General features: G+C 34.2%; 1 protein-coding gene across 4 annotated transcripts; it reads left to right on the plus strand.

The window, feature by feature from the left end:
• The first annotated feature begins 1,854 nt into the window (after positions 1–1,854).
• On the plus strand, positions 1,855–10,686 carry LOC108992513 (UDP-rhamnose/UDP-galactose transporter 5-like). Of its 4 annotated transcripts, none has more exons than XM_035695070.1 (6): positions 1,855–2,053; positions 3,156–3,329; positions 4,945–5,129; positions 5,299–5,499; positions 5,920–6,081; positions 10,210–10,686. In XM_035695070.1, exons 2-6 carry the CDS (start codon positions 3,200–3,202, stop codon positions 10,249–10,251), a joined length of 720 nt encoding a protein of 239 aa, XP_035550963.1. In that variant the 5' UTR covers positions 1,855–2,053; positions 3,156–3,199; the 3' UTR covers positions 10,252–10,686. The 4 variants fall into 4 exon arrangements, with proteins under 4 accessions (XP_035550963.1, XP_018822663.1, XP_018822659.1 ...); XM_018967118.2 differs by having other exon boundaries at positions 3,106–3,329; positions 10,210–10,360; XM_018967114.2 differs by having other exon boundaries at positions 1,856–2,053; positions 3,106–3,329; positions 10,080–10,686.
• The last annotated feature ends 8,708 nt before the right edge of the window (positions 10,687–19,394 follow it).

Here is a 19,394-nt window from a genome sequence, read left to right on the forward strand (position 1 = left end):
CAAGTCTTTTATATGCTTATTTTCTGAAACAGTTGCTTGACAGAAAATAATGCTATCATCTGCGAAGAATAAGTGACTGACTCGGGGAGCATTATGACACACACTAATACCCCTCAAGTGGTGTTGTGCTTCAGCTTTCTTTAATAACAGAGACAGAACCTCAGCACATAAAACAAATAAATAGGGAAAGATAGAGCACCCTTGACTTAAACCACGGGTAGGCTTAATAGGTTGAGTGGCAATTTCATTCAAAAGAACTTTGTAAGAAACTGAAGTAATGCACATCAATATAAGATCGATGATTTAGAATTAAAATCCATACGTAGCATTAGTTTTTCCAAAAAAATCCATTCAACTCTATCGTAGGCTTTACTCATGTCTAATTTAATATACATACAACCTTTTTTTTCCACGTTTTCTCCTTCTAATTGCATCCACAGTTTCAAACGCCGTTAGAACATTATTTGTAATCAGCCTTCCAGGAACAAAGACTGATTGATTTTCAAAAATCACTCTAGGTAAAATTAATTACAGCCTATTAGCTAATACCTTAGCAATGACCTTATAGACCACATTACATAAACTAATAGGTCTATGATCTTTTATATACTCAGGTTGTTTGGTTTTTGGAATCAATACAATATTGATAAGATTTAAGTCAGGAGGCATAACACCCAAGTCCAGCACTTGTAAAACAGAATTAATGATAGTCTCACCCACTAGATGCCAATATTCTTGAAAAAATAACGGATGCATACCATCCGGGCTTGGAACTTTCAATGGTTGCATTTGAAACCGGGCTACCCTTATCCTAGCTATTGTGAAGTCACGTACTAAATCACCATTCATAGAATCAGAAACACAAGGCTAAACAGACTGTAACACTGCATCAACATCAGAAAGATTAGTGGTACAAAACAATTTTGAAAAATAGTCATGTATCATTGAAAGCATTTCAAATCCTTCATGCATAACACCCTCATCATTCCTCGATCTGGTAATTAGATTGCGCCACTGCCTTTGAGAAGCCTTTAAATGGAAGAACTTCGTATTTTGATCACCATCTCCCAACCATTGCACACAAGACCTCTGCTTCCACATCTCGACATAGCCTTAGGAATTATCCATATAATCTAAACTTCAAAGAGACTAGCACAACAACCTATCGTCATGACCTTTCACTTAAATTACAGTTTGATCCCAAAAATAAATTAAACATGCGATATAAAATACATATACACAAATTCGTTCTTACCAATTGAATAAATATAATTAAACTAGAACGATCCCCACCAAAACACAACATAGTTACAAATTCTGGTGGGGCGTGCATTGATAAAACGGGACGTCTCCTCTTTCTAAACAACAAGCGTTATATCGTCATCACCATCGCTATTAGAAATGTCCCATCTTCCTTATTTCCATACCGAAAAAGATCATCCATCCCTCCTCACCCTCTCGCAATCTAATCATCTTCCTTAAAATTAATTAATTAATATATATCTATAATTTATCTGCAAAAAGAATTCGTGTGATCAAAATTAACATTTGAAGAAGAGTGAAAAGAACAATAAAAGGACGTACGTGGCACAAAGCAATTGATGAAAGAAAATGCCTAGGCCCTAGACAATGGCCGATTGATAACTTACCATTTACCAAATTCTATATATTTAATCAAAGTAAATTAAAAATATTCTCTAAGATGCCATAATAATATTCTATTTTCCCCTGTAATTCCTAAGATCCCGGGAAATCATTTTTAGACCTAAATTTCGTATAATTATGTGTATAATTATCAAAAATATAAATCAAGTAAATAAATAAAATGGAAGATGTGCGTATTGGTTTTTTTTCAAGTGTATCAGTCTCTCTCTCTCTCTCTCCTTCTTTAATGGAGGGGACAGAAGAAACTCTTCCTTATATATTCCGTGACAGCCATTTGGTTTTCAACATGCTCTGCACTTCCTATTAGCGCCCCGATTCCAGAATCCAGACGCCAGCTCCTTCTCGCTTTTCCTCCTCTTCCTCGCCTCAAAGGCTTGGAATTCTTATGGTAATTCTCAAGAGTTCTTTTAAGCTGCTGTTTGTTTCCGTGGAAACCTCTTCCGGGATGAGAATTGTTTTTTTTCCCCCGGGAGTCATGCTCTGTCGTAATAAATGGATTCAGTTTACTTTTTTTTGGTTGCTTCTGTCGTTGTTTTGATCTGTGTTGGAATTTGCGGATTTCTGTTCTTAGAATAACGAAAACTTGTCTGGAGTTCTGTAATGTAATATTGTCTAAGCATGCTGGATCTGTTTTGGAATTGTGCAATTCTGCTTCGGTTATTGGCAATACTTCTTTTTTTAATGTTTCTTTTATAGATCTTGCGATTCTGGAAAATATTTCTTTAACTTTTTGCACTTTTCATTTGTTGTTGAAACTCGTGGATTTCAGCATTTTTGGTATAGTTGGATATTTTGACTGGAATTACGTTTGGAGAGTGGATCAGTTTTAGTGGCTGTTTGGTAATGTTAAGCATTTGCTGGACAAGGGTTTCAATCGTTGGCCTGGAGCAAACTCTCTGGTGCTGAGATACTAAAATTGTAAAGAATTCAACTTCAAAAATAACACGAGCTCATGCGAGTTTGTTCGTCATCTGCTTGCTTAGTAGAAACGTGAATTGATAGAAAACCTATCAAATCCCAAATATGTGCCAAGTACTCTGACATCTATTTCTCCTAATTGAACGATAGAATTTAGCACAAAGGAGGAACCAGTAACCATTTGAGGTTTTACAAACAAAGCTTTCAAATGAAATTTGATTTACTACTGCAGTTCTGGGACAGCTAATGCCTACCTATGCAATGGCTTTGTATATGCATAATAATCGATTAGGCGTGGATGCTTATCTAACACGCCTTTTGGCAATTGCTATTTCAAATTTTCTGTTTTTCTTCTTTAAAATTTGTGCGCACGTGATTCAAAATCCTTCAAAACTTCTTAGATGTGGATATGTTGATATTGTTCTATAACAAGATAACAAGGTAGTGTTTGTTACCTGCAAATAGGATTCTTTGGTATTGTCTTGTTCAAACTTTGTGGGATCAACTTGTTTCTTAATGCAGATAAAATTATTGTCTGTTGACATTCAAGTGCTGTATTTGCTTTTGTGAAGACTGAGCAGTGAATACTGGTGACAAAGTCAGCAACAGTAAAGAAATGACTTCAGCAAAGATGGCCGATAGGAAGGCAACTCTTGATGCTGCCTCATGGATGTTTAATGTTGTCACATCCGTCGGAATAATACTTGTCAACAAAGCCTTAATGGCCAAATATGGTTTTACCTTTGGTAACTAGCCTATTACTATTTTTTCACGCTATATTTGATTAAATTTTCTCCTTTGCATTACTTCCCTTCCAATGTCTTGCTTTGTACGTTAAGTGTTATAGAATTTGGGTATAATCAATCCTACTGTACAGTCTGTTCTCTCTTTGATCTCATTAAGGGGGAGGTGGATAGTTCTCATGATTACTTTTTTATGTTAAAAATAATTATTCAATTGGGATTTTCAAAATTACAGAAAAATCCAAATACTTAATAGTTTAAATTTGAAATAAAAATGCCAGTGTGGTTTTTGGTTTCAGGTTAAGACTTTGAAAGGTTTAAGAATAATACAGTTATATTATAATTTTTTACGAGGCATATGCTCTAGTATCTATTTTATCTTCTTCTTTTTCTCTTTCTTTTTTTATTTAGGGGGCAAGTATCTTTTTTTCCCCTTTCAAATGCCTTCTGGGACTAGATCTTGGATACAAGTTTGTAGGACTTATAATCTGATAGAAAGTTGATTAGTTTAAAATTCATGGGTTCGCTACTTGTATATTTGGTATTAAGGATTCCTTGTTTGATTCTATCAGAAAAACACTTCAATAACATAGTATTTGATGATATACCCTTAGATCCTCAGAATCTCGAAGCATTACTTTTTTTTGTAGTCATCGAGTCATTATTTGTTGTCAACGAGTCAGCTACAATGACATTTTCTGATTACTTCCCCACATAGGACCTTACTTTATAGTGTCCTTTCACCCCCACAAATGGGGCTGTAGCTCTTCCCCCATGGTTATTGGAGGGAAAGAATTGGCTAATTGAAATGTATTGATCTAAGGATTTTGTTATTTCATTCTTGGTTGTATCTTTACAAGGTGCTAAATATCATTTTTGCATTGGATTTTGTCAGAGCAGAACTGGATGTGATTTTAGGACTGGTTGGAATTGATCTAGCTTTCAAGTTATTTTGTAGGCCTCTCTTTTGTTCCAGATAGCCTCTTAGGCATTTGGAATTAACATATAGAGAATGTCAGGCTTTCGGCTGGCATAAATCAATATATAATCCTAATGGAGTTATTAACTATCATAACTTAACCCCGATGGTTGACCTGGGGCTTTCTGGTCTTATATTGGAGATAACGATAAATTATAGGAAACATCAGGAAGCCATTGTTAAGAAGCATAGGAAAGCCAGATAATAGTAGATTATGTTTGAGGCTTCCACTTTACTGTCAAGGAAGGGAATAAACTCTCACAGGCTAGAATTTAGCTATATGATAAACCTCACTTTTGTACAACACAAGAATGACTTGAGGAAGGGATTATGCACAGAGCGTTTGACAAGATAATTCTATGATGGAATCGAATACATACTTTCTTATAAGGAAAAGGAGAGGATTAGTAGGATGTTGAAGGGGAAAAAGTTCCTCATGGCCTCTGTATTAATAAAATATAACATGCTCTTATTAATGAATTGGTTCAAAGTTATCAACAAATTCTTTTAAAGCACGGGGTGGTCGAAGTTCTTATTAAGGAAATGATCCCTATGATGAAATGAAATGAATTTTAGCAAATTGCTCCTGAATCATTGCATCAAACCTGACATTGTCTTCTATATAATGCCTCCATGCAGCTACGACGTTAACTGGTCTGCATTTTGGCACAACCACGTTGTTGACTTTTCTTCTTCGGAGGCTGGGATACATTCAGGCCTCTCATCTACCATTTTCTGAACTTCTGAAATTTGTTTTATTTGCGAACTTTTCCATAGTTGGGATGAATGTGAGTTTAATGTGGAATTCTGTGGGATTCTATCAGGTTAGTTTTGATAAACCTATTTTTCTGTTCCCAGTTTTGGTGAGATTTTCATAATTTTGTTATGTCCGTACACTTGCCTGAAATTACAATATATCTTTTCTTTCTGAACTGTTCTCATCAGATGCCTGAAATTACAATATATCTTTTCTTTCTGAACTGTTCTCATCAGATTGCAAAGCTGAGTATGATCCCGGTATCTTGTTTTCTGGAAGTTGTCTTGGACAAGGTGCGATACTCAAGGGACACAAAACTTAGCATAGTATTAGTCCTCCTTGGCGTTGCAGTCTGTACTGTTACCGATGTGAGTGTCAATGCCAAGGGTTTTATTGCTGCTTTAGTAGCAGTTTGGAGCACTTCACTGCAGCAGTATGTAAGTATTATTTGTTAAACCCATGATCATTTATAGAGATGGTATCAGGTGTGAATGGATTAGGGGTGGTAAAGTCAGTTGTGGGGTTAGGCTGATGGGTTTCAGGTCCATTATATTTGTGTTATTTGCAAGTATTTCTTTCATAATGTTTGCGCACAGACAGACGTGTACCCACACAGCCGTAAACATTTGTACGTCACATTGTTTACCAATTTGTAATTGTGCAACCCAAGCTATCATGTGATCTCCATATGGGTCGGGGTTTCACATTGTTGATTAAGAACAGTGTGAGTTTCACAATGTAATTTCCAAACTGAAGACTGATTCGAGTTTTGATTCATTTCAAAGGTCACAGATTTCTAATATTACTCATAATCTAAAACATATGACATTGTTATTCTCATTCTTATGCTTTTGCAGTATGTACACTTCCTTCAGCGGAATTATTCTCTTGGATCTTTCAACTTATTGGGGCACACTGCTCCAGCACAGGCAGCATCCCTGCTGTTATTAGGACCCTTTCTGGACTACTGGTTGACTGGTAAAAGAGTTGATGCATATGGCTTTAGCCCCACGTCCTTGGTAAGTTTCTTTCTCTTTATTTTAATCAGAACTTATAAATTTTGGTTGATATGGTGAGGTGTACTGTTCTATTATACAAATATGATACTCGTGGAATTGTCCAACATCACACATATCATTTCGTCATTCATGCTTCTGTGTCTACCTCTACATATGATGCTATTTATTAAATACGAGGAGGGCTGTGAAGTAAGCACATAGGAAGTACACAAAATGATACATGCAACTACTAAGAAGAATTAGAGTAAAAATCCTTGAAATCTAGAATGCTAGAGAAATAGGAGCTGCTGTGAGCACCAATTCAAACATTGAGGGATTTGAATATTGTGGCTTTTACTTCACAGTTTTCCATTAGTAAAATTGTGAACTTATCGAGAAAATATAAATATATATAGATATATTATCTTACTTCAGTCATGCACTGCATAGCACAATGTGTGGTGTTCTTGCGATAGACATTTTGACCACTTAAAAAGATTTATACAAGTGTAAGACATGTCAAATTGCGTCATAAGCCATGTTACCCTTTTCCTGCAAGACCTTCCTTTCAAGTGACATGCAATAGGTTAGAAGGTCTTTTTGTTTTCTGTTTTCCCTTCACTTTGCTTCCTCTATGAATTTTTTTAATTGTCTGCGACTACCTGTCAACTGCATGAATCTATGTATGGCATAAGCTGTGTGGATGTCATAGCTGAAAAATAGTCAGGACCATTGTCTTTTTCATTAATTTCAAATTCAAAGAGAAGTATGGCTGTGTTAGCATGTATCCTGAAGATCCTTTATGGTATTTGGGATAACGTGTGCTTGATCCTATGGAGGATCTGACCACTTCACCTGGAGCATACTTGAGGATATTATGATTGACTTGAGGGATGCAATGTCAAATCCAAAGAAACCATTTCTTGTTTGAATGCCTGGTAAGGATGGTTAGATGTTAGCCTCTCCAATAAAATATATTTTCTCTACGATACTTAAATCCTCTATGCTCCTGAAGCATTTTGGATGGGCTTCTCAAATAGCAAGGGACTCGTTCATAAACTAATGATACATTTCAATACCTTTACATGTTGTATTTCAATACTAGACCAAAGGTTTATATGGAGTTGACACTAGCATTTGGCTACACAAGTCCAAGTGTTGAGTCCAGATTGATAGTTGAAACCATGTAGTAACTAGACACAGCCTCCCGATCTCTGCTCCACCAATTTCCCTACCACAATGTAAATCATGAACCTGCTCAATTCCAAACAGAACTAAATCTCAAGGCTTTTCTGTAGTCGAGGGAATGGTGGGGATCGCTTGCTTTTTAATCCTGTTGCTGTCCTATGCTGACCTTCTGACTTGGCAGCAGAAATGAGTCCGTAAGATGGAAGTTTGCCTCAAATTATTTTACCTTTACTCTCTAAAAACCAAGTTTCAGAGATTTTTTGTTGCCACCATTTCTAATATAAAGAGTTCAAATATTAAGTATATCTGTTTCTTTGTGGATTTTGAATTGCAAGTTGAGTTGACCTAGTTAGAAATTTTTATTTTTAGTGCGGTTTTGGCATAGAACTGAGATGCATCCAGGAGCACTGGCTGTTTGGAGGGGCTTTGATGCACCTCATGATTGTAGGTTACCCCATTTTAAGGAGAAGTATATAGGCTTTGATCTCTTGGTTGTCATAACTATGCTTTCCTCCCTCCTCTTCTCTGTCTCTCTCCCCCTTTATGTGTGTGGATATGAGAATGTTTCTCAGCCCATATGGTGTCTTTGTTTTCTGCCTCTTTTGGTAAGTTTGGCTCTATTTTCTATCTTGATATGTTATGAAAGATGTGATGGGAGTGCCTGAGAGGATGAAATAAGGATGGGTTGGGATTGGGATTTATAAAGGACAGGAAAGGAGCCAGAAGATGAGAGAGATGGAATTGTTTTTATGATATTTAATTATTAAAAGAAATAAAAACTTGAGAATTTGTTAACGGAAGTGGCAAATGCCGCATGGACTTGCATAGTCTGCAAAAATCTATCAAATCATCATTTTTTAAGTGAGGAGCATTTCGGTTATTTTAGTCATTTGGTGTGGCATTGCGATAGTTCTTCCAAATTAGTGGGTCCAATTATCTAAATTGGAAGATAGTTGGAGCATTGAAATAAGGATGGAAGGTATTAATCTTGTATTGTTGTGTTCTACTGACCTTTGAGATGTATATATAAGCTAACCAAACCCAAGGATTGCCTCCCCTACTTATGTTTAATAATTCTGTTTTATACTTATGTTTAATACTTATGTTTGATACTTATGTTTAATCAGAAGTATTAAACAAAAGTATTAAACAGAAGACCACGGAATTTCTTAGTCTGCCATGCTACCATAGGGAAATATGGTAATCCTTTTTTTTTTTTTTTTAATATGTAAAAAACCCTCTAAAATGTTGAGGAGTCATACTTCATAACATCTTATGAACGAGAAATTTTGTGGGCAAAACAAGAAGAGGGAGAAAAAATAACCCAATTAATCTAATGAAAACTAGTGACATGTTATATCATTAACAAAGAATTATCACGACAAGTGTGGATTGAAAGATGAAAGCTCCCTTCGTGTCTAATGAAAATTTCCAATACACAGAAGCTTCGGCATGAAGTTTTGCTTCTGAAAATTTCCAATATACATAGAAGCTTCAACATGAAGTGTTGCTTCTGTTGGTGTTGTCTAGCACCAACATATGCGGTGGCGCTTTTATGATATTTTCCTTCTAATTGCAAGGTAGAGTCACCAGTCTAGTCAACCTTTATTATTATTATCATTTTAGAGATGGAAGATACAAGGAAGAATATATGAAGCAAAGGTCAAATCATTTTTTCCGTCTTTTAGCAGCTTGAACCCGCTTAAATCTTATCTATCTGTGCACATAACTCTTTGCAATACCAAGCTCGTATGGTTATCTTTAGAGGATTCAAGTTTCTGGCCAAATATATTTAGCCCTTGATTATTTCTAGGCAGACTCTCTCTCTCTCTCTCTCTCTCTCTCTCTAGATAGATAGATAGATAGACCTTCAAACCTTGATCTCGTCCTTCATTAATTCTTATTCTCCCAATTGTTGTCTTAGGGTGAATCGGGATTCATTAAATCGGGAAGAACATCCAGAAAAATATTAAGCTAATAATAACTTATTACATTCTTTTTGGCCTTGTTATGGACCAAAGCATATAGTTTAAAAACGAGGGATTAACTTGGTTTTTTTTGGACATAAAAGCGTATCTTTTATTTTATTTCTGACGTAATAATCATTAATGACAGCTTATAATCTCTTAAGATGTATTTATAACTTAAAAAAAGCTCTATTATTACCTAATAATTGGAATTTGGAGCAACTTTGTTGTGTCTACTCAAGTGAATTACATCAAAAATCTCAAACTGAAAATAAATACCAATAAAAAAACCTAGAAATAAAACCCAAAAAAACAAGATTGTGCTAGCACCTCGAATACTCTGGTATCACTTTGACAGTGCCCCTGTGAGTCTTTGCTGATGAGTGTACTTCTGGACTTGGCTTGTATGGTTCCATTGACATCATGCCCAATAGCTTTGCTGTAGTCCTCGAAAAAGGAACTAACATTACACTATCTGCTTCTCTGCCCAAAGACTGAATGTGTGTACGGCAGGTGCACCCTCACAAATGCATGCTTTCATGTGTCTTGTACTAGTATCTGGTTGCTATGCATGCATTATTGCACAAGGATTTCTTTATTTTTGAACATGCAAGCATAAATATCCGAGTACGGGAACTCTTTAGTAATACAAATTAAAAATTAAAAAAAAAAATCTACAAGAATTACGTTCGATGTCTGTCCCTTGCTGTGTTTCAAAGGGACTGTATTAAAATGGTCCTACTTGTTACTGGCCTGACATGTGCATGTCCGTATGTCTCAGTGCAAAACATATTTTGGTTGCACCTAGCTGTGACTACTGTAAATAATTTTGGCCACTATTTTTTTTTTTTTTTCTGTCTGCAGTCATTCATTATACTGTCTTGCACCATTGCGGTGGGGACCAATCTCAGTCAATTCATCTGCATAGGCAGATTTACAGCTGTGTCGTTCCAAGTGCTTGGCCATATGAAGACTATTCTTGTCTTGGTTTTAGGATTCATTTTCTTTGGTAAGGAGGGTCTCAATCTACAAGTAGTTTTGGGCATGGTCATTGCTGTTGCCGGAATGGTCTGGTATGGCAATGCCTCGTCTAAGCCGGGAGGGAAGGAGCGGCGGAGCCATTCAACGGCAACCAACAAATCACTAAAACATGGTGGATCATCAGACTCTTCCCACCTGGATGACAAGGTCTAAATTTCACTGGAAAAGGTTGAAAACCAAAAGAAGGGAGATTAAAATATTGAGCATTTTAGTTGAGTAGATGCAGGCGTTTCTTTACACCTAGGAGGCAGGCAGATCCCTCGCGATTACTATAAAATTCTTCTCATCATAGTTCATATTCTTGTTGAAGGAAAAGAATGCTGTTGAAGTGGGGTGCAAGTTCCCCCATTAAAATCACACTGTTCCACGATTATTGTTCCTTGTAATTTATTTACCTTATTCGATTTTGAGCATTTTGCTCCTTTTTTTACTCTTTTTTTTTTCCTGTAATTTTTTTTGTCTCGGTCCATCACTTGTTCATTGTTTTGGTATTGGTTGAATGCGCCTCTTCTTGAATTAGATCTCGGTCCATCACTTTTTCATTCATTTCTTTGTGATGGGCTTGAATATACATGTATATCGAATTCAATTCATCAGCTTGAAAATTTTAGCCCATGTGACCAAAATTATTTATGATAAAAGTACGCACACCCTGACCCCTCTATGGACCTTGGGAGTACAGGTACTCTTAAGGGATCGGTGGCTGGTAACTCAGCCTTTAATCAATTTGCATGCAAATTCCCGGACACGCGCGCGGTAAAAACCAAACCCATCTCTTCAACACTTCATGGAAGCATTTTCTTCGTCCCACCCACCCCCCCCCCTCTTTTTGGTTCTGAAATCTCAAATAAATATATGCTGCATATCGTCAGAAAGGAAGGCCATATACTAAATGTCTGTTACATGTTAGGTGTGGGGTTTTAGCTCTGAGGAATCCCGAATAATTGAGAGCTCTCACATGATTTTCCGTTTATATATGTACACTTGCTGTGGTCCTAAATACTTAAACACAGATCTGCCTATTAAACAACTTCAACTACTGCAACTTCCTCTCTTCAGGCTCCAAAGAGAGGAACAATAAAAACTTCTGGGAAAGCCAGACCTCATGCAATAAATCTCATTTTGAGACATGAGATGATTCACTCCATTGGACCTTATTGGTTCTTGTAGACATTTATGATGCTTGATGCCTGCATCACCTGGGTACTGAAATCATGGGCTCTTTGTTTTTTTCTCTCTTTTTTTTCCTTCCCCCATTTCCTTTTTGAGCTTTTTCTTTATACATTCTTTCTACTAAAGATGTTAGATATTATTATTGGTTATTTAACTTTTAAGAGACTGTTTTTCTTGATTTTCTAAAAGTTTTCATTTAATAAGTTAGACTCAGGCCAACTGCTTTGTAAAGTGTGATCAGACGATACACTGACTACGACCCCTGCGTTGAATTATGCGATATTGAAACCAAAAATTCATGGACTTCCAAAATGAAGAAGAATAATGTTAGGCCTGTCTAAAGTTTGGTTCATTACAGCTGCTTTTTGGGTCCCGCTTTTTGTTCTCTTGCTTCTGCAGCGTGATCTCGTAGTAGTAGTAGCAGTATTAGTACCCATTCCGGCCTAAAATTTCGGTGACTAAGTAAGATATCCATGTACCACATAGATTTCCCATATGCCTGCCTCGATTTTATAATTTTTTATTCTTTCTATTTTTTTTTTAAAAAGAAATGATATTTGTATAAATCTCATACATTCTCTTTAAAAATAAAATAAATAAATATAAGATCTACATGAAAAACTCATTTTTTTAATAGTTGAACATTTTTTTAAAATGAATGCGCGAGATTTACATACTTTAAAACTTTATCTAGCATTAGTCTTTTTAAAAAGGAATTACCAACCCACCCACAACATTAGCATAAGGAGAGTGCTACACCCACAAAAAATTTTTCATAAAAATAAATCTATAACTGACATGATTTTATATAATAAGTTAGATTTATTTTATAACAAAAATAATTTTATAATCTAACGTATCACACTAAATCACTTTATTTCGTGGGTTTATTTTTTTTAAATTTTTTTTTTATGGCTAAAACATTTCTCTTAACATAAACATAAACTTCAAATGCTTAAAACTATTTAGAGCAACGAAATTCATCATCGTATTGATTATTATCCTTTCATAATCCCTTTAACATACTGTGTAAAGATTGAAAAATTAACCATTTTCACCTGTATATAAATAATTTTATATCAAATCAGGAAATGAGGAATAGTAGTATTTCTCAAGTATTTATGCCGCTGGTCTTGGTACCATTAATTCAAATGAGGGGAAGAACTAAGAAGAGACTTTTCTCATGAAATTCTTTACTGTTTCATTATTAGTTGCTAGCATTGGTTACTATCACGTACGTACCACTGCCAACCGAGAAAACTAACACGCTTTTGAGACAATGTTATGTTGGCTAGCAACGTCTAAGCTTTGGGTTTGTTCCCTCATGTCTCTCTGACGCACCCTCATCTCTCTTTCTAATGCGCACACACATATTCATAACATGACACAAACAATTTTGGTAGGGTCAGACCCTCTCATGTCATCTCCATCTTTCTCGTGTGGCACTGATTTTCATTCTCATTTCTCCCTTCACATGTACTTTCCCCGTTCCAATACAAAGAAAGACCAAAAAGAAAGTATGACCCACTTCCCCCCCTCATAACCCACAAACTTTAATCAAATAATCCCTTCATTAACTTTCTTTTTTTTTTCCTCCATTTATCTTCTTCTTTTTCCTCCTACCCGGCACCGCGCACCCATATCTTATCCTACGCACCCCCACCAAAACCAATAATAATAATATTATTATTATATATAATAGTAGAATGTACAAATATAATATAATTATTTAAAAAAATTAATTTTTTATTTTATATTTATTTATTTTAAAATACGACGCTTATATGTACATGATTATGTTTATTATTTAAAAAAAAAATTAGAAAAACACAATTCCCATTACTTTAGTGGGCCTCCCACCCATTCAAGTGGGTCCCCCACTAACCCTCCAATAATTCCCTCCGAGTGTCTGTGCACGTGTGGTGTTTTTTTCTCTCTCTCGCTTGTGGGTTTCGCTTTCTTTCCTTGGTTACGTTTTTTCGAGTGTTAGTGCAACTCCGAACGCATGTTAGCATTAAATAGTAGGGGGGACTTTGGAGCAGTGAAAAAGAACACAATGAGGGGGAAGGAAATAGCATGCAGCTAAAGTAACAGTGACAGACTGGCATTCAAAGCCTTGCCATGGTTGTGGATAAGCCCCCCTAAGATGTTTAATTGGGCCACGTCAGCATGCTAGACATGTCCACGTGTTGATGGCAGCCGCACGGGTCCCTCTTTACATCCATCATCATCGTCGTCAATCAAAACCCACCAGAACAACCCCCCATCTCTCTCAATTTTTCAGTGCCAAAAATTTATTCAAATCGGCCCATCATGATAGGGCCCACTTGGGAAATGATAGGCCTGAGTGGGTCCCCATTATTTACCCGGTGAATGGAGATAGAGAGATGGTGACAGACTGACAGTCATATCAGCCCCATATAAGAAGAATTTTTCAAAGTGACCGCATGAGATTTTGCGTGAAATCATTGGATCGTGAGTTTATTTCCATTCGGTAAAAACAACTGTACTCGCCTCAGCTCTGGCCGACGCGTTTCAGTGTCACCGGGATTCTTCACCGCAAGTAAAACTCCTGCCCGTTCGCCACGGCGAGTATTGACTGTCGTATAATTCGTGGAAGTAGGATTTTGTGTACGTATATGTCGTTTGGAATTACTTTTACTTTTTTTCCTTTAGCGAGAAAAACATACAAATTTAAATTAATATTATTTTTAATAAAATTTATTTTCTGATCAATCATATTAAATAAATAATCTTATCTTTATTGCTCATATCTCTAAAAATATATATTTTTTATTATCTTCTACTTTTTAATAAAAAGTAACATATTTTATAAGATATGATAAAAATATATATTTTTTAAATATTATTATATAAAATATTATGAAAATTGATTTGGATTTATCTTTTTTTAATAATAATAATAATAATAATTTTGCAATTAAACTCTTGTTTGGATGGTAAGATGAGAATATATAATTTTTTATAAAAATTAAAAGATAAATAAAATATTATATTTTATATAAAAATTTAAAAAATTATAATAATAAAATAAAATGATTTTTCAATTCAAACAAAACTAAGTCAACTTTAAGAGGAAAACCAGTCACGTGCGTCGTGAGCAGAACAGTGAAAATGATTGAAACTGGTATTTACCAGAAAGTGGGTGAACAAACAATCCAATTTGACCAGATTTTGTGTGTTCGTGAAAACATTCTTTGATTTGACGTCGGCTAACTGTATTCAGCCATATACCGATCACCGATACATTTAATCAAGAGGAAAATCATCCAATTATCAAAATAGTTGAATAGCTCCACTTCTAACTGATATTTATAAACGAGTGGCTATAAATGATCATTACGCGAGATAGTTGAATAGGGAGTTAAAAAGAAAAGATGAGTTTGAAATAAAATATTATTTTTTAATATTATTATTATTTTAAAATTTTAAAAAATTAAATTATTTATTATATTTTATATAATAATTTATAATAATTAAATGAGATAAATTAAGTATCCAAACTAGGCTTTAGGGTAGGTTTGGGGGCTAAGATGAGACACAAAATTCTCATTTCATTTCATCTCATCATTACACATTTTTCAAATTCTCATACAAAATATAATAAACAATTCAACTTTTTCAAATCTCAATTCAACTTTTTCAAATCCCAATACAATAATAATACCAAAACATAATATTTTAAATACTAAAACAAAACACAAAATTCTCATCTCACCCCCCAAACCTGCCCTAATCATCCTCTTTTTCAGAAAATAAAAATAAATTTTTTTGATAATTTATTGTCACATCCAAAAATATGAAAGGATGATTATTAAAAGAGTTAATAATAACTTTATTCTTCATTTTATATGCACATATAATTGCTAAGAAAACCAAGAGGTGACACTTAAAATTGTATATTTGACGTCACTTGCTTTCTATTTAATAATTTCACGACAAGATTTTGAGAAAGTGCTTGCTATTTTTAAATTTTAAGTCTCTTATATATGATTTTTAATGAATAGGGTGTGATCATGTGAAAGTCGCCTCTAATTTTCTCTTGATCTACCCTTTTTTAATAGAATCACCAATATTTCCATAAATAATTTATTTCAAGTAAGGTATAAAGAGTGAAGTCAGGTTCCAAAACATGGAGTAAATAATAGAATCAGGATTCTAAATACAACTATTACTACCAAATTACAATTTTAATATCAGACATAGGCACTATTTTTATATATATGTGTGTGTATATATATATATATATCAGTGATGCTAGGCTACCAGCAGTCATGCCATGCTGTCTAGGCAAAATTTTCTTTTTTAATTTTTCTTTTTCACATTTTTTAACATCTTTTTCACATTTTTTTAAAAATAAAATAAAAATGTATACACGAATAATCATTTTCTTAATCAGTAAATAAAAAAAATTAAAAAATAAATAAATACATGAACGGTCAAAATGAGAAGACATACTAACATTATTCTATATACGTGTGTGTGTGTGGATTGCCTTAATCAAGCTTTAACTCAAATTGTGCTTCATTAGGCCAATCCTTGAGCCTAGTTCTTTTTCAGGAGCTACTACTCCCAAAACATTAAAAAATGAAGATGGATAGATTTGAATCTTTTAAAATTTTTATTCAAAATTTACGACTTAAAAAATAAAAAAAATATAACTATAAGAAATAATTTATTTGATATTTAACATTTAATAGCTACAAAATATGATATAATCTGCTTTCATGTGTCTCACTTAAAATTATATAAATTTTAAATATGTTTACATGAGATGGATAAGCTTTTTTCAAGTTCATAGGCATTGTTCCAACCCATCTCCAAATTTGCAAACTACATTGGTACATAATTACCAAACAAACCCCCCAACTTTTTTTTTTCCTCAACCTGATTACAGTTAAAAAAAAAAAAAAGAAACTGTCCAACAGAACAATCACGTTTTATCTGCCACGTCAAACGAAGAGCACCTGAAACCATATTACTGTTATACCCTCTGTCGTTACTCAGAATCGCTTTCGAAATCTGGGGGTAATTATAAGATTTCATAATGAATACTAGATTTTACTGCAAGTGCCTAGATATACAAGACGACAGACACACAGTCGCTCCACTCAAGTACATGATACATCAACTTTTAATTCGGCAGGTAAATCTTGACCGTCGAATTAAATAAAGAGTTAGGATTGAGCGTGACTGTAGGACCCATTTACTTAAAGACACGCGCTAGGGAGGAGGAGAGTGGGAGCTCGAGTACAAAGTAATAAATAATGAATAGGTTTTGGGTGGGGCCAAGCGTGTTTTGGGATACACGAGCGCTAATGGCAGGATGGCCGTATTGGGGGGGCCGGTTTCGTGACGTGATATCATGGGTTGGGTACTGCTGATTATGAAATCTATAATTTCAACTTTCAGAGTACCAAAAACGATGTACCAAATCTATAAGGAAAAATTATAAAGTTACTATTAAATAATAATTTATATATAATTATCTAATAAAATAATATTATTTTAAATTTAATTTTGACTTTTACTTTTATTTTATGTGTTTAAATATAATATAAATATTATTATATTTAAAATTATCTATAAGTTATAAATGGATTGTTAGACTGTCACTACCCATCTACAAGAGTGAGTAATAAGTTATAAAGAGATCAATTTTGTACACTATTTTAATAAAAATAAATAAAATTTATTATAAAAAATAAAATATCAGTTTTTTTATAATTTTTTTTTTCTAATCTTAGGTACCAAAACTTATTTGTAAGAGTTAGTAAACGTAATCTCTTAGTAAAATAGTAGATTTTATCATGAAAAATATAAAAAATCTATTCATTTATTAGTATGAGTCGCTTTATTTACAAAAAATCTGTGTGGGTATTGTCTATTAATAATTTATACAATTACTCTATTTGTAATTTCCATTACCTTAGAACATTAATTTCTATTTGTAATTTCCATTACGTACCTTGGAATCTTACCTTAGTAGTGAAGCTTTACCATTTTCATAATTTCAATAGAGTTCACGAAACTTTAGCAATGATATAGGTTATATTACGTATACTAGTTGAATTGAATTAAATATAGATAATCGAACCCACAAGGGTATTGGAGAGAATATTTGGGTGTCTGGGTAACCAAGCCCAAGATCAGGAAGCAGGTCCAAAACTTTAACTTAGGGTTGAGAGGACCCCGACCGAAGAGTCCATAATTATAACCACGTGACAAATAACTCTCAAAATGTTGGAGATCTGACCCACTACTAGATGTGATTATCCCAAGAAAGATAATTCCTACAAAACAGGAGATATCTTCCTCAGTTAATAAGAGATCATGAAGGATATATATACAAGAATGGTGATTAGAGTCAATTGCCATCACACCACGTCGATATCCTTCTATAAATAATCTATGATAGGTAACATGAAACGCTTCACTTCACTTCATCTTTATATATACTTATTCTTATACATAGTTATTGATTTAAGTATCGAAGTCTCCCCAGAATAACTAGTGCCATCTTTTTATTGTCACAAATCATCCGTGTGATTGGTGATGCGAAGCACCTCATTTACAAGTATTGGATTGAGTACGGGACAATGGTAAACAATATCCCATATTATTTGAGAGAAATAACTTTTTGCAATTTATAATTTTATAATGACTACAACTGCCACTTGTAACGTCCTTGATTAATATTTTCCAAGTATATATAAACTCGTGTATGTTTCAAGTAGTCCTTGAGTAATTATAAATTATATATATCCAAGCAAATTTATGCTTAGAAATGTGGAACTTTAATTGTTTCTGATTTTATTTTATTTTTTAATTTTTAAAATTTTACTAGGTTTTCTATGATTTTAGTTACTTCTTTAAAACTTTCAATATTTTAATCTTCATTCTTTAATATTTATTTTATTTGTGGTAGAATGATTCTGCCATTTTTGTTTATTTTTAGATACTCACCGTGCATTTGTTTTTTTCATACATGTGGTGACCATTAGTACTTATGGCTTGATAAGATAGTATATATCACATTATTCTCTTGTGTCAATAACACACGGTGGACAGAGGAACCGATTTCTTACATGGTGATTACCCTTTTACCATAGGGACCAATTTTACAATTTGAGAAAATTCCGTGAATCTATACAATAATTTTTCCTTTGATTGTGGCTTAAATGCTCATTAAGGATGATAAGAAATGCTACTATGCCGCTTTAGTTATACTGCTCACTTTGTCCTATTGACGCGATACCATAACTTGATGTCACATGGTTTATTATCATCAATACTACCGCACAGGATCATCTCTCAAAAGACACCTCATCAGAGAACGTGCCTTGCCAGAATGTTCAAGAATAATTTTCTGTTATACACGTGTATTGTCTCTATTTGTAGTGATAGAATCTGTTACAAAGTATATTCTGTTTTCTTGTATATAAATACCATCCTGTACCGAATGCTAAATCAATGAGAAAAACAAAAAATCAATTCCATTTCATCATCTGTGTATACTCTGTTTTATCATGGTAATCAGAGCTTTTTAGGACTCACGTCCATCTTCTTGGGTTTTTCAGCTCTCAAGCTCGCTTGTTTCCATGGCTGAAATACCTGAAGTAACTCCTGTCGCACAATTCCCTCCAAATCAGTCTTCTAATGTTGCTCCTTCCTCTAATTTCTCTACAAACTTGATCATTGTCAAACTAAACAATGAAAATTATCTTCTGTGGAAGGCACAAATCATGCCTTACCTCAGAGGACAAAACTTATATGGGTATGTTGATGGGACCATCGTTCCCCCCCATCTGCTTGATGAAAGTTCCAAACCAGAATTTCTAGCTTGGCAACGACAGGATCAAGCTATCATGAGTATTCTTATTTCATCTCTTTCTGAACTGCTAATTGCACATGTTCTCGGGGGCATCCTCTTCTCGTGAAATA

Source organism: Juglans regia, chromosome 1 (assembly GCF_001411555.2).
Source record: "Juglans regia cultivar Chandler chromosome 1, Walnut 2.0, whole genome shotgun sequence".
In the NCBI taxonomy this organism is placed as follows: domain Eukaryota; kingdom Viridiplantae; phylum Streptophyta; class Magnoliopsida; order Fagales; family Juglandaceae; genus Juglans; species Juglans regia.